General features: G+C 39.3%; 2 protein-coding genes across 3 annotated transcripts in view; one reads left to right on the forward strand and one right to left on the reverse strand.

Annotated features, from left to right (window-relative positions):
- The window catches only part of FLT3 (fms related receptor tyrosine kinase 3), a 61,802-nt gene extending 55,522 nt beyond the window's left edge, over positions 1-6,280 (reverse strand). Inside the window, exon 1 of the mRNA XM_026675049.2 lies at positions 6,126-6,280. Within this exon, the coding sequence (XP_026530834.2) occupies positions 6,126-6,180 (55 nt within the window). The 5' untranslated portion in view covers positions 6,181-6,280. The remainder of the gene's footprint in view (positions 1-6,125) is intronic.
- Positions 6,281-11,830: 5,550 nt separating this feature from the next.
- The window catches only part of PAN3 (poly(A) specific ribonuclease subunit PAN3), a 79,825-nt gene continuing 78,700 nt past the window's right edge, over positions 11,831-12,955 (forward strand). For both annotated transcript variants that reach the window (XM_026675045.2, XM_026675046.2), the window contains exon 1: positions 11,831-12,635. In XM_026675045.2, coding sequence (XP_026530830.2) covers positions 12,194-12,635 — 442 coding nt within the window. In that variant the 5' untranslated portion in view covers positions 11,831-12,193. The remainder of the gene's footprint in view (positions 12,636-12,955) is intronic.

Consider the following 12,955-nt stretch of genomic DNA (forward strand, 5'->3'; position numbering starts at 1 on the left):
TATTTCACAAGAAGAGTTCTCCACTCCTCTACTCGTTGTAGAATACCTTATGCCACCAGACTTGAAATTCTAGAACTAGAAAACCTTGAATTACGCCGTCTTCGGTCTGACTTAAGCATGGTATATAAAATCATACATTGCAATGTCCTACCTGTCAGTGAATACTTCAGCTTCAACCATAACAACACAAGAGCACACAATAGATACAAACTCAAAGTAAACCGCACCAAACTTGATTGCAGGAAATACGACTTCAGCAATAGAGTGGTCAATGTCTGGAATACTCTACCCGATTCTGTAGTCTCTTCCCCAAATCCCAAAAACTTTAACCTTTGACTGTCTACTATTGACCTCACCCCTTTCCTAAGAGGTCTGTAGGGGGCGTGCATAAGCGCACCAACGTGCCTACCGTCCCTGTCCTATTGTTTCTCTTATTCTTCTTTTATTTTTCTTATATGTACCCATTTCATGTATTCACAACTATGTATACACTTATACTTATTATCTTGTAAACAATTGGCAAATCAAATTAATAAAATAAATAAATAGAGTAGCTCAATAACTAAACCAAGCACTAAATATGGAGAATACACAGCAACAGCAAAAAAACTAGCAGTACATATTCGTAACAGAAATCGAAAAAAATGCAACTAAAAATAAATTTCATATATACATACTGTATATTATACAGCAATGTATACTTAAGATATTTAAATTCAATTTCTAAGGAAAAAATAAATAAAAGGACCAGGAAAGAAATTAGATACCTAATGTTTACAAATATATTGATTGTAATTTACATTTGAGGGTCAATGGGAAGAAAGGATATAATTGCAAAGTGGTTTCTTAATAATGTTTTTATTGATTCTTATTCTTTTCCCCTTTTACTTTTTTGTATATTAAAAGTCATTTAAAAATAATTTATTGCAGTCTATGATTTTATGGTTCCCTTTTTGTTGTTTTTGACTATATTTTGCATTGAATTTAATAGTTTTTTTAGGATTTTAAATATTCATTTATTGGAATATTAGAAAACAGTAAAATACATTTGTAGACCCTTGTTTATGTGTCGAGTTTATTCTTTCCCTCCCTTTTTCTTTTCCTTCTGTTTATATACTATCTATATCTATCTATATATATTGGGAAATGATAGGTTATCCTTGCTTTGTCCATTCAGAGAGAAGCTAAGAACTGGCTTGGCAGTTACGGATTATTACACTAAGCAAAAGCTGTTAGCACCCACTGAATATTGGCTCATCTCAAAAAAGCTAACCAGTACTTGACAGTTAATACTCACCACCCTGAAATTCCAGCTTGTAAACTAAACTGAGAAGTAAAAAATATAAAAGAAGAAGAAAGAAGGGAAAAAATCCTGGAAGAAAACAATAAATAACTGCTTCTATACAGAATGTTGCGCTTCTATACCTAGCACTTTTATACAATTGACAATATATATATATATATATATATATATATATATATATATATATATATATATATATATATATGTGTGTGTGTGTGTGTGTGTGTGTGTGTGTGTGTGTGTGTAACTCAAAAAATTAGAATATTGTGCAAAAGTTCATTTATTTCAGTAATGCAACTTAAAAGGTGAAACTAATATATGAGATACACTCATTACATGCAAAGCAAGATAGTTCAAGCTGTGATTTGTCATAATTGTGATGATTATGGCTTACAGCTCATGAAAACCCCAAATCCACAATCTCAGAAAATTAGAATATTACATGCAATCAATAAAACAAGGATTGTACATTGAACAATATCGAACCTCTGAAAAGTATAAGCATGCACATGTACTCAGTACTTGGTTTGGGCCCCTTTTGCAGCAATTACTGTCTCAATGTGGCGTGGCATGGAAGCTATCAGCCTGTGGCACTGCTGAGGTGTTATGGAAGACCAGGATGCTTCAACAGCGGCCTTCAGCTCTTTTGCATTGTTTGGTCTCATGTCTCTCATCTTTCTCTTGGCAATGCCCCATAGATTCTCTATGGGGTTCAGGCCAGGCGAGTTTGCTGGCCAATCAAGCACAATAATCCCACAGTCATTGAACCAGGTTTTGGTGCTTTTGGCAGTGTGGGCAGATGCCAAGTCCTGCTGGAAAATGAAGTCAGCATCCCCATAAAGCTCGTCTGCGGAAGGAAGCATGAAGTGCTCCAAAATCTCCTGGTAGACGGCTGCGTTGACCCTGGACTTAACACCAGCAGACGACATGGCTCCCCAAATCAACACAGACTATGGAAACTTCACACTGGACTTCAAGCATCTTGCACCGTGTGCCTCTCCATTCTTCCTCCAGACTCTGGGTCCTTGGTTTCCAAATGAGATGCAAAAGTTGCTCTCATCAGAAAAGAGGACTTTGGACCACTGAGCAACAGACCAGTTCTGTTTTTCTTTAGCCCAGGTAAGACGCTTCTGATGTTGTTTGTTGTTCAGGAGCGGCATGACAAGAGGAATACGACATTTGAAGCCCATGTCCAGGATCCGTCTGTGTGTGGTGGCTCTTGATGCTCTGACTCCAGCCTCAGTCCACTCCTTGTGAAAGTCCCCAACACTTTTGAATGGCCTTTTCCTGACAATCCTCTCCAGGCTGTGGTCATCTCTGCTGCTTGTGCACCTTTTTCTTCCACACTTTCCCCTTCCACATAACTTTCTATTAATGTGCTTTGATACAGCACTTTGGGAACATCCAACTTCTTTTGCAATTACCTTTTGAGGCTTTCCCTCCTTATGGAGGGTGTCAATGATGGTTTTCTGCAAAACTGCCGGTCAGCAGTCCTTCCCATGATTGTGATTTCTACTGAACCAGACTGAGAGACCATTTAAAGGCTCAGGAACCCTTTAGGGGGGTTATGGCTTAATTAGCTGATTAGAGTGGGACACTTTGAGCCTAGAATATTGAACCTTTTCGCAATATTCCAATTTTCTGAGATTGTGGATTTGGGGTTTTCATGAGCTGTAAGCCATAATCATCTCAATTATGACACATCATGGCTTGAACTATCTTTCTTTGCATGTAATGAGTCTATCTCATATATTAATTTCACCTTTTAAGTTGCATTACTGAAATAAATGAACTTTTGCACGATATTCTAATTTTTCAAGTTTCACCTGTACTTCTGGACATATTCAGTAGTTATCAGGAATCCAGTTAAACCCGAAGGAGTCTTTCCCTTTATAAGTTAGGCCAAGGACTGAGCTCAGTAATGAAAAAAGACCTTTCAACTTTATGATGCTAAGACTCACATTAAGCTTTAACCATGAAACAATTAGGATTATAATATTATGGCTGAGATTTGTACTAATTTGTTTCCTCTTGGCTTTGGACCATTGTGGTTTATAACCCATCAACTGTACTTTGTTATAATATATGAACCCAATAAACTTCAGCATATTTCATCAACTATGATTCAAGAAAATAAGATCTTAGAATGATTATGGGGCTATGTGGATTGGGTTTCGTCAAAGAATAATCATTATCCATCTTCAGACATACTTTATAAATTTCACTGAGCAAAATATTCCTGCAAGGTAGACTGATGCAGAACCAGACTTAAAATGATACATATATTGTATTAAGACACAGTTTGAATATGATTTATTGAATAATTTATACTTGTTTGGATTCATAAATCCCAATGAAATATGCATTCACAATTGAACCCTGTCATCTTTCATTCTAAGGAGAATAATTCTGTCTTTAGCTTCTCAATGTTTGCATTAATGGATTATGTTATTCTTCTTTTTAGTTATGGCCTGTTTAGATTTAGAGAAACTAATAAATGTTATACGGTAGATGTGAGCAAAGTTACAGTATGCCATCTTTATATAAATGCAGTCTGTTTTCCTTGTTTTAGTAGCTCTTGATTTGTCCTTATGTAGACCTATTTGAATCAGGACATAAAAGAAGCAAGAAATAACCGAGGAGATCATAAAGAAATCATGCATTTCTGCTTGCATTTGACATTAACTTGCAGGTGTAGACTGAATTTGCATATCACACTGAAGTGTAAGGTTGGCTTAGCAGTAAATGCCATTTTTTCTAATTGGAGTCTTCACCTATAAGTGCAGCTAACAAGACTTACATGATATTTAAACCAAAAGCTCTGACTTTATCAACCTGAAAGAAACCAGAAGACAAACACATAGCTTGACCTCTTCATTCTCTGATTTTTTTTATGAATGAATCTAGGAAACTCACTAATAGTAATTAGTAATAATTAATAGTATTATTAATTAATAGTAATAATTAATTAATACTATTAGTATTATTAACTAATAGTAATAATAACTCACTAATCATGTACTCTTCTGACAAGTGCAGTCTGATAGGTTTGCCAGTATATTTGCTTTATCATTTAGTATAATATGCAGGCTGGAATGGAAACAGTAAGCCAGTGCTAAGCCACAGATTCAAAAAGCTGTTCATTAAGTATCTTTTTATACATTACACTAACCCCCAAATAAGTACCTTGGCTTTTTATAATGGATGAATCCACTTCTATTGAACAGAATTTAAAGTACAATAAATACTTGTGAAACTGAAGAGCTTGATATGAAACTGTATAAATATAACTAAGAATCAAAGGAAATTGCACAATTTATAGCATTTTAATTCTTGAACATATTTTACATTCAGTTTAAAATAAGCTGCCAAAATCAACACAGGGAGAAAAACTACTTAAATTACAAGACAAATAAGTAAAATAGTGAGCTTGAATATTTGAATTTACAATACATATAAAAAAAGAGCAACTACAAAAAGAGCTGCATTTTATTTTACAATATATTGTAGTAGGAAATGCTGCTCCTGCATTTCCCAACATTGTGATTGGACTTTTGGGTTTTCAAACAGAAAAACAGAATTTATTTCAGTAAGATTTATTTCAGACTAGACAAATCGAAGTTCACTGGGGATTCTAAGCATTCTTGCAGGTGACTATATCCCATCGAACTCCATGGAACAGATGTACCCAGGGCTGTGATGTATGAGAAATCATAAATCAAACCTTGACAATTTTAGAATTCAGCACATAAGAGCTGGTGGGAATATGCGGTTATATTATTGTGGAATGGCTGAACCATGCGAATTAAGAACCAAAGGTTCTTAACCAAAGACATAATAATGTGGGTCAGCAAATAATGGCATAAAATATATATTAAGATATATTATATATTAAGGCTGAGCTCTTATAAATCATGACACTTATTCTATTATTATCAAGAACACTATTTCAGCCCTAGAGGCAAGTATATTTATCTAAATCTTGAAAAACATAATTATATTACTTTCTTGCTAATAAGATTAAATGATATAAACAAGCAAAACTAAGTTCCTTTAAGAAAGATAAAAAAAGACCTTAATTATGCTGTGGGTTCATTTTAAAGCTTACTGGACTTTAATTCAGGAGCCATACCCTTAAGTATGGATATGAATAATATTAAACATATTAGGCAAGATGCACAGAAACTGAAATATAAGCGTTGTCCTTTGTTCAATTGTATAAAAAGGTAAGATAAAAAAAGTATTAAAATATGGTTTCACAGTTTTATGAATACAATTTCGCCATATAACCTATTCAGTGAACAGGTAGCCAAAGTTTTAGTGATAGCTAAGCAAAATATCTATCCTCAATACAATAATCATCCTTCTAATAAAGATCCACAGTCATTACTTTATCAAGATATGTTGTGTCTTTGGCAAATATATACACAAATCTATTCTAAGAAAAGATTTTGTTTACATTTGGATCTCTGAGATTTCCAGTAGTCTTCAAATCTCTCAGTCACAAAAAATGATCTAAAAAAATTTCTCCTTGCTTATTTTAAATCCATCAACAATTGTTACCCATCCTTCAGACACTTCATACAAGCAGCTTGTTCTTTTAGGAAGAAGAAACAGAAAAGCGCACAAAAAGATGGGCACAAAACCAAAGATGCATGGGGCAAATCAAATAGAAATGAAGAAAAATGAGGCATGAAAAAAAAAAACAGAGGAGAGACTAAATAGAGAAAAAGGTGTAGGACAAAACTATAGAAAGAGTAGGAAAATTTGGATAAGCAAGGCAAGAAGAGCTATGAATGCAGATATCAATAGGTACACTTACCAAGCATCTGCAGCTGACTTTTGGTTATTAAAATACTGAAGTGTTGCCGTCTCATTGCAGCTGTTGGTGCAAGAGTTCCTTGCTTGAGTGAAATGTTATTTCAAGAGCTCACAGGCTGTATGTGCAGGTGGTTCTCTCGGGAATCCATTACAATCACTCAGCCTCTCAACTGTAAACCACTTCTTCTTTTGGGGGAGGAGTTTGGGGGCTCTTCCTGCAACAAAACAATAATAATAATAACAACAGCAGATTAAAAAAAAATCCCCTACAATAGTTGATGTTAACCACCAGCAAAGTGAATATATTCTATAGTATTCAGTGTGTTCTTTTCCCATCATTTTTGTGAGGATGAAAATTTTTGATTCCTGCAGAAAAGTCTTTAAAGCTCCTTGGTGTTTTTATTTTTTCAATACCCTCCCCTTTTATTTTAAGAAATATTCACTGTTTAAGAATGAACCATACAGGCCCACTTCTTTTTAGGAACAAACTTGTGGTAAATCTGTACTCCAGTAGAGGGCTCTCAGACATTAGAATCATCAGGTTTGCTGGGCTGCATTTTAGAAACCTAATCAAATAATGAGTTTTGTTGCTTCCGATTCAGACTCAATGTCAAACACCATGCCAATCACTACAAAAAGGAAACAGTAATTGTAAACAAAACATGTGTTATTATTTCAACATGAGATCCAAAATCAGCTTTTTTTGAGGCTAATGCCTCCCTTTCCTCAGTTAGAACTGGTTCCTCTAATGATAACTCTTCTTAATGATAAACTGCCATCATTAATACACCTAAGTCACATTGAATTTTTTTAAAATCTGAAGTGTACCAGAATTATATATAAAACAAGGACGCTAGGAAGGGAAACAGAGCATTCAAAATTCTTTGGATATACCAGGAAAAGTAGATTCAAACTTACTAATCTTTAAGTAAGTAATTTGAAAGATGGTGAATGTGAAATGAGTTGTGAAAAGCCATTTCTAGCTTATTCCATAAATCATGCACCTTCCTGGAACTATCAATGATTCTTAAACTACCTGTGCTTTGTGCATATGCATGTGTAATGGGGTATGTGTGTGTGAGAGAGAGATTGGGGATGGATGGATGTTCTAACCTTTTAGAAGTTAATTCATTCATTTCGCCTTTCAACTTCTTCAAAATCCCACCCATTGACTCTTGTTTTTCTGTTGTGGAATTTTTTTTTAAAATGCAACCATGGCAATGTCCTGATCTTATGGGATGTTGAACCAGGCAACAATAATTTTACTTTATCTGAAATTCTTCAAGTTGTTCCTATAAGTTCGAGCTATAATTCTTGGTACCCTCACCCAGCTTGCTGACTAAAAATTCTGACAGGTCTCACACACATCTGGAAGTCTTCAAGGGAATAAAGAATGTATAAGCATATCTATGCTGTTATCTGATAATTATTATTTGAATATCTGTTTTCTCATGAAACAGTTTTAATTATTATGGACAATTGTTTTGAGTTAGTTATTTCAAAGTGCTTTCACATTGAGCTTTCTCTTTAGTAAGTCATGGGAAAGAAGAATTTTAGGGCCAAATCTGTACTAAATCTCTCTATATAAAAGCGAAATACCACTCACGCATCATCACAAAATCTCCAGAACTGTAAAGCCTACAAACTTGAAATTTGGCACGTATGTTCTTCTTGGTTTCTAGGTGCTCACTAAGAAAGGATTTTTTAAAATGACCATCTTGGCATTAGTATTTCGTATATTATTATTAACACACTCTGATGCTAAGGAGTTCTACTCCCCCTCCCCACCTGAAAAGAAATTTGTTCCAAATGCAAAACACAAACAGAGCAGAGGAGTTTCAGTTTTAGTTTCACAGCACCAAGCAACTTTAGTACAGAACAGTTGAGCTAAGCCATACCCAGACTCCTTGCTGTCTCATTCTTGCTCACACAGCAAATACTGTTTCTGTTTCCAAACAGCCCTGAACTCTCTCACACACTGACAGGACACTAGCCAGATGAATTCCTCTGGTAGACAGAGGAAGAATTTCCCCCCTTATTTTCCTCCCCCAAAACTAAGCCCGATCACATAGTTTCGTAGCGAAGCACAGGTACCCTGCTAGTATTTATATAAATAATCATTTTTTTTCTGCACTTCACAGTATGACACAGCATGGTATGACCCAGGCCAATTCCCATGGGATCCCCAATATCAGGAGTCATTGCAGAAGCAGTCCTGCACGAACTAGAACACTGTGCATTTCAGAACAACACACCTAAATTTTGGTGCTGCTACATGGACGACACTTTTGTCAAGAGAAACAGCCAATAATTTAATGGCCAGCCATCAACACCCCAATCACATCTAAAAAGTCAAATACAACCATGTAAATACCACACACAGAACAACTCAAAGCACACACTCTGCTAGAGAGAAGTTTCCTGAAGATGGGCTCCAGTATGAGTCCGAAAGCTTGGAAGACAAAACCGCTGGGTCTGGTGACTGACCCAGATTGGATCCTGCAACATTATCTTGGGATATGTATATTCGACTTTATTGACTGTTTCCTGTCTAAAACTGAAACACTATTATCTTTTAGAAAATGTTAAGATATCTTGGAAGTATATTGCTTGTAAATAATCTTGCTTGGGGTATATTTTATATCTCTGGGACATATATAAAAGTGGCGGAGAGGGGCCTCTGAATCTGGGAGTTTATCATTTTGGTCTTGGACTGTAGATGTCCTATACCAGGCAGATTTGGTATGTGATTTTCTTCCTGACTCACGAGACTTGCTCAAGGAGCAGGTGGCAGTTGTGGCTCAAAGAGCCTTTGCTGTTGTTATATGCCAGTTATTCCCTTTCCTGGATAGGGAGGCTCTTTGTTCAGTCACTCACATCTTCTATTTGGAATATTGTAAGGCCTTCTATATGGGGCTGCCTTTGAAAAGTATTTGGAAGCTTCAGATGATACAGAATGCAGACACACAAAGAATTTTGCACATCCCAAGGATGATGTATGTAATGCCTTTGCTTGGGAGCCACGAGTGCTGGTTTGCTTCCTGGCCCACTGCACATTATTGGTTATTACCTTTAAAGCTCTACATGGCATGAGGCCTGATTACCTGTAGATCTGTCTTTGCCTCATTACATCAGCCTATCCCACCCAGTAAGGCAGGGAAGATATGCTGCTCATGCCATCAGTCTGAGAATTGCAACTGGTTGGGCCCAGGAAAAGAGACTTTTTTTTACTGTTTGGAACATTCCTGCCCCAGAGGCGAGGCAGGTCCCCACTGTCCTGGCCTTTCGGGAATGCTTGAAGATCTGGTTTGCTTGGAACCCATAGAGAAACACATAATATGAGGCTGATTAATGTTCTAAAGGCCCTCCCTTTCCTTTTTAAATTCTGAATAATTTTATTCTTGTTTTATCTGTTATTATTACTGTTACTACTACTATTATTTAGCCTTTAGTTATTGTCTATTTGTTGCTCTATGAAGGAGACGGGCGGTCTCTCAATGTGATGTATAAAAGTATAAATAATCTTCATTAAAACTCAAAATCTACAGAAGCTCTGAGTGCCCCTTCAAACAAAGCCAGTTGTCATTCTTAAATGTGGAATAGCTTTGCCAAGGAATCTCACCTGGCACCTATTTTATGAACATTTCAACTTCAAGACCTTTTTAAGTCAGCAGCCTTTGATTGAAACATGGAAAATAATCATAGTATTTTAAACATGTACTCACCTAATCTTTATTTGGAGCCAATTTGGAGAGATAACATGTTGCATTTTAGTATCTTATTATATATCAGAGGTGGTATTCAGCAGGTTCTGACCAGTTCTGGACAACCAGTAGCGGAAAATTTTGAGTAGTTCAGAGAATTACTGGCAAATACCACCTCTGAGTGGAGATTTTACAGTATCCTTCCCCTGCCACGCCCACCAAGCCATGCCCACAGAACTGGTAGTAAAAAATGTGAATCCCACCACTGTTACATATGGCTTGGGACCAGGTTCTCTGAAGGGCTATCTTCTTACGGTTACATCCACCTGTCCCACCAGAGTGGAAGACAGGGAATGTTGTGGGTCCCTTCTACCAAGGAGATATATCTGGTAGACCCAGAAGACAGGCCTTCTCCATGGTGGCTTCCTCCAGAGGTGGCATTCAGCAGGTTCTGACCAGTTCTGGAGAACAGGTAGCGGAAATTTTGAGTAGTTTGGAGAACTGGCCAATACCACCTCTGACTGGAGATTTTACAGTATCCTTCCCCTGCCACACCCACCAAGCTACATCCACAGAACCGGTAGTAAAAAAATTTGAATCCCACCACTGGCTTCCTCCCTTTGAATGTCATCCCTGCAGAGATTAGATTGGGCCCTACATTGACACTCTTTCACGATGCTCTAAAGACCTGGTTTTGCCAATGGACCTGGGGAACCAAGTTGGAGTCCATCAAGTGACTTATCTGATTTATTGTTATTTTTACTGGTTGTATGTTGGATTTTTATTTTTGTAAGCTGCCCAAGGTCATTGAGAGTGAGTGGGCGGCCACATAAATTCTCATAAAAAAATAAACAATTTTATTGTTTTGCTCAAACTTAAATTGATTTTCTAAGCCTGCCCAGTCTGGACATCTGATGTATTCATTTAAGCTTCAATCAGGCTTCAAACAATAAATAGAAAAATGTTTCTTCGTGGGACAATATTGCTTTTCTGTTGATTTGAGTTATAATTTATAACATTAACAGAGCAATGAAAATTGAGTTGAAACTAAGAAATTGTATTTCAGTAACTTTCCTTTTTTTATTCAATACTTTGGAATATCCAAGAACTTGAGGATAACAAACATTAATGTAATTAAAGAACTAGAATATTTGGTTTCTTTGTGGTTTATGGGGAGATACTTTATTTTTGAATTGGTTTTATCATTATTGATTTTATATTCTTCTTTCCAAAGGATTTGTTTCATGTTTCTGAATTGACTAAAATAATGGTAATTATTGTGTATAATTGATTTGTTGGTTCTCCTTAATTATATTTAAATGAATCTATTTGATGGACTGCTATTAATATATCACCTCATGAATATATTTATTATATTGAGATATAAAGTACTGCATACATGTGCTAACTTTATTCTTTTCATCCATTATACACCCAGCATGTTTTACAAAAAGATGGCCAGATATATTAGCTTTTTGAGAATCCATTCAGCAGCAGTATATTAACTGATCCCTGCTGTAAGAACTGTAGTTTGAAAATCCATATTTGTGGGTGGAAAAAATTCTCAAGCACAAGCAATGTTCAGAATGACCGAAGTTGGGGGTTTTTTTTTAGTACTTTTAGTACTCATTTAATTTTGAGCAGGCTGTGTAGGGTGGCATTGCGAAATACAAATGTGCCACCAAGCCTATATATTCGCCACCAGACTTATCTCCATATAAAACCGAAGAGGTTTGCACTGTAACAGACAGTTTTAGACGAATGTGTTATGTATGTCCACGATACAAACATACAGGCATGCATATTCATCGCTACAGTAAAGGTTTAGGAAAGGTGCTGCGTTTCTTTCCCGTCCGCGAAAGGCAAAAAGTATACGGAGTTTGCCGCAACCAAACGCCCGCTCGCTGGCTGCCCGCCGCCCCACCCGCCGGAGCCGGGCCAGGCCTCCATCAGCCCCTTCGCTTCCTCCGGGCCTGGATTACCCAGAGGGCCTCACTGTGGCGCAGGCGCATTGAGGAGACAGCTCAGGAAGAGGAAAATGGAATAAACAATCCCGCCGTTGCCGCTGCCTCCGGGACCCTTCAGCGCCTGACGGAAGGCCCCGATTCCCCCCTTCCCCCGGATTCTCCTTTAGCCTCTTCTCCCCCGCCGGGCTTGCTTGACCCCTTTAAGAGAAGCAGAAGCGCCCTCCCCCTTTCCTCCCTCGTTCCCGGAACTCCGGCAGTGACAGCGGCGGCCGTGGGACGGCTGCTGCGCCCGCTCCCCGCCTGCCTCCCATGGTGCGGCGGTGGCCGGCAGCGGCCGTGCCTTCTGAGGCGGCCTCGCTGCTGCTGCTGCTGCTGCTGCTGTAGCAGCCGCCGCCGCCATGAACAGTGGCGGCCTCCCCTGCTCCTCTCCGGTGGCTCCCGCCGCGGCGGTAGTAGGGCCGCCCCCCGGGCCGGGAGTTCCGGCGGCGGTGGCGGCCCCCGGCGGGCTGAAGCTCAAGTTCTGCCGCTACTACGCCAAGGACAAGACGTGCTTTTACGGCGAGGAATGCCAGTTCCTGCACGAGGAGCCCGGCGGAGCTTCCGCCGCCTGTCCCGGCCCTCCGCCGCCGGTCGTCCTCGGTGGGCTTCCGCTTGGGCTCCCCCCTGGCCCCACGGCTCCTTCCGTCGCCGTGGCCGCCTCGCCGGGGCACGGCGGTAGCGGTGGCTATCCGGGACACGGGGTAGCGGCGCCCGGAGCGGGGCCTAAGAAACCCCCCGAACTGCTGGGAGGAGGCGGAGGAGCAGGCGGCGGCGGGGGGCTGGACGGACCCCGGCTGGCCAGTGAGTGTGGGTCGAGGGAAAGCCGCCGGTAGGCGAGTTTGGGGTGGCGGGGCAGCGGCGGGGAGGAGAAACGGGTTTGGGTTATGGGCCTCCGGTCTCGGGCCTGGGCTGCGCGGCTTCCTTCCCGAGGAAGCGGAGCTGTTAGAAGCGTCTTTCGGAGATGGTGGCTCCGGAAGAAGGTGGGCGGTGGTTTCATAGGGCTGTTTCCTTGGGTTTTGAAGGGGGTTTTGAACCCTGCGGAGCTGAGATTATGAACGGAGTAAGGGAACGGCTGCTAGTATTGCCCCCTCCTACTCCCTCCTTCCCTGTAGGAAACTCTG

This window comes from Notechis scutatus, chromosome 5, assembly GCF_049901735.1.
Source record: "Notechis scutatus isolate UNSWTSFEM ecotype Mainland chromosome 5, rNotScu1.2, whole genome shotgun sequence".
NCBI classification, from domain to species: domain Eukaryota; kingdom Metazoa; phylum Chordata; class Lepidosauria; order Squamata; family Elapidae; genus Notechis; species Notechis scutatus.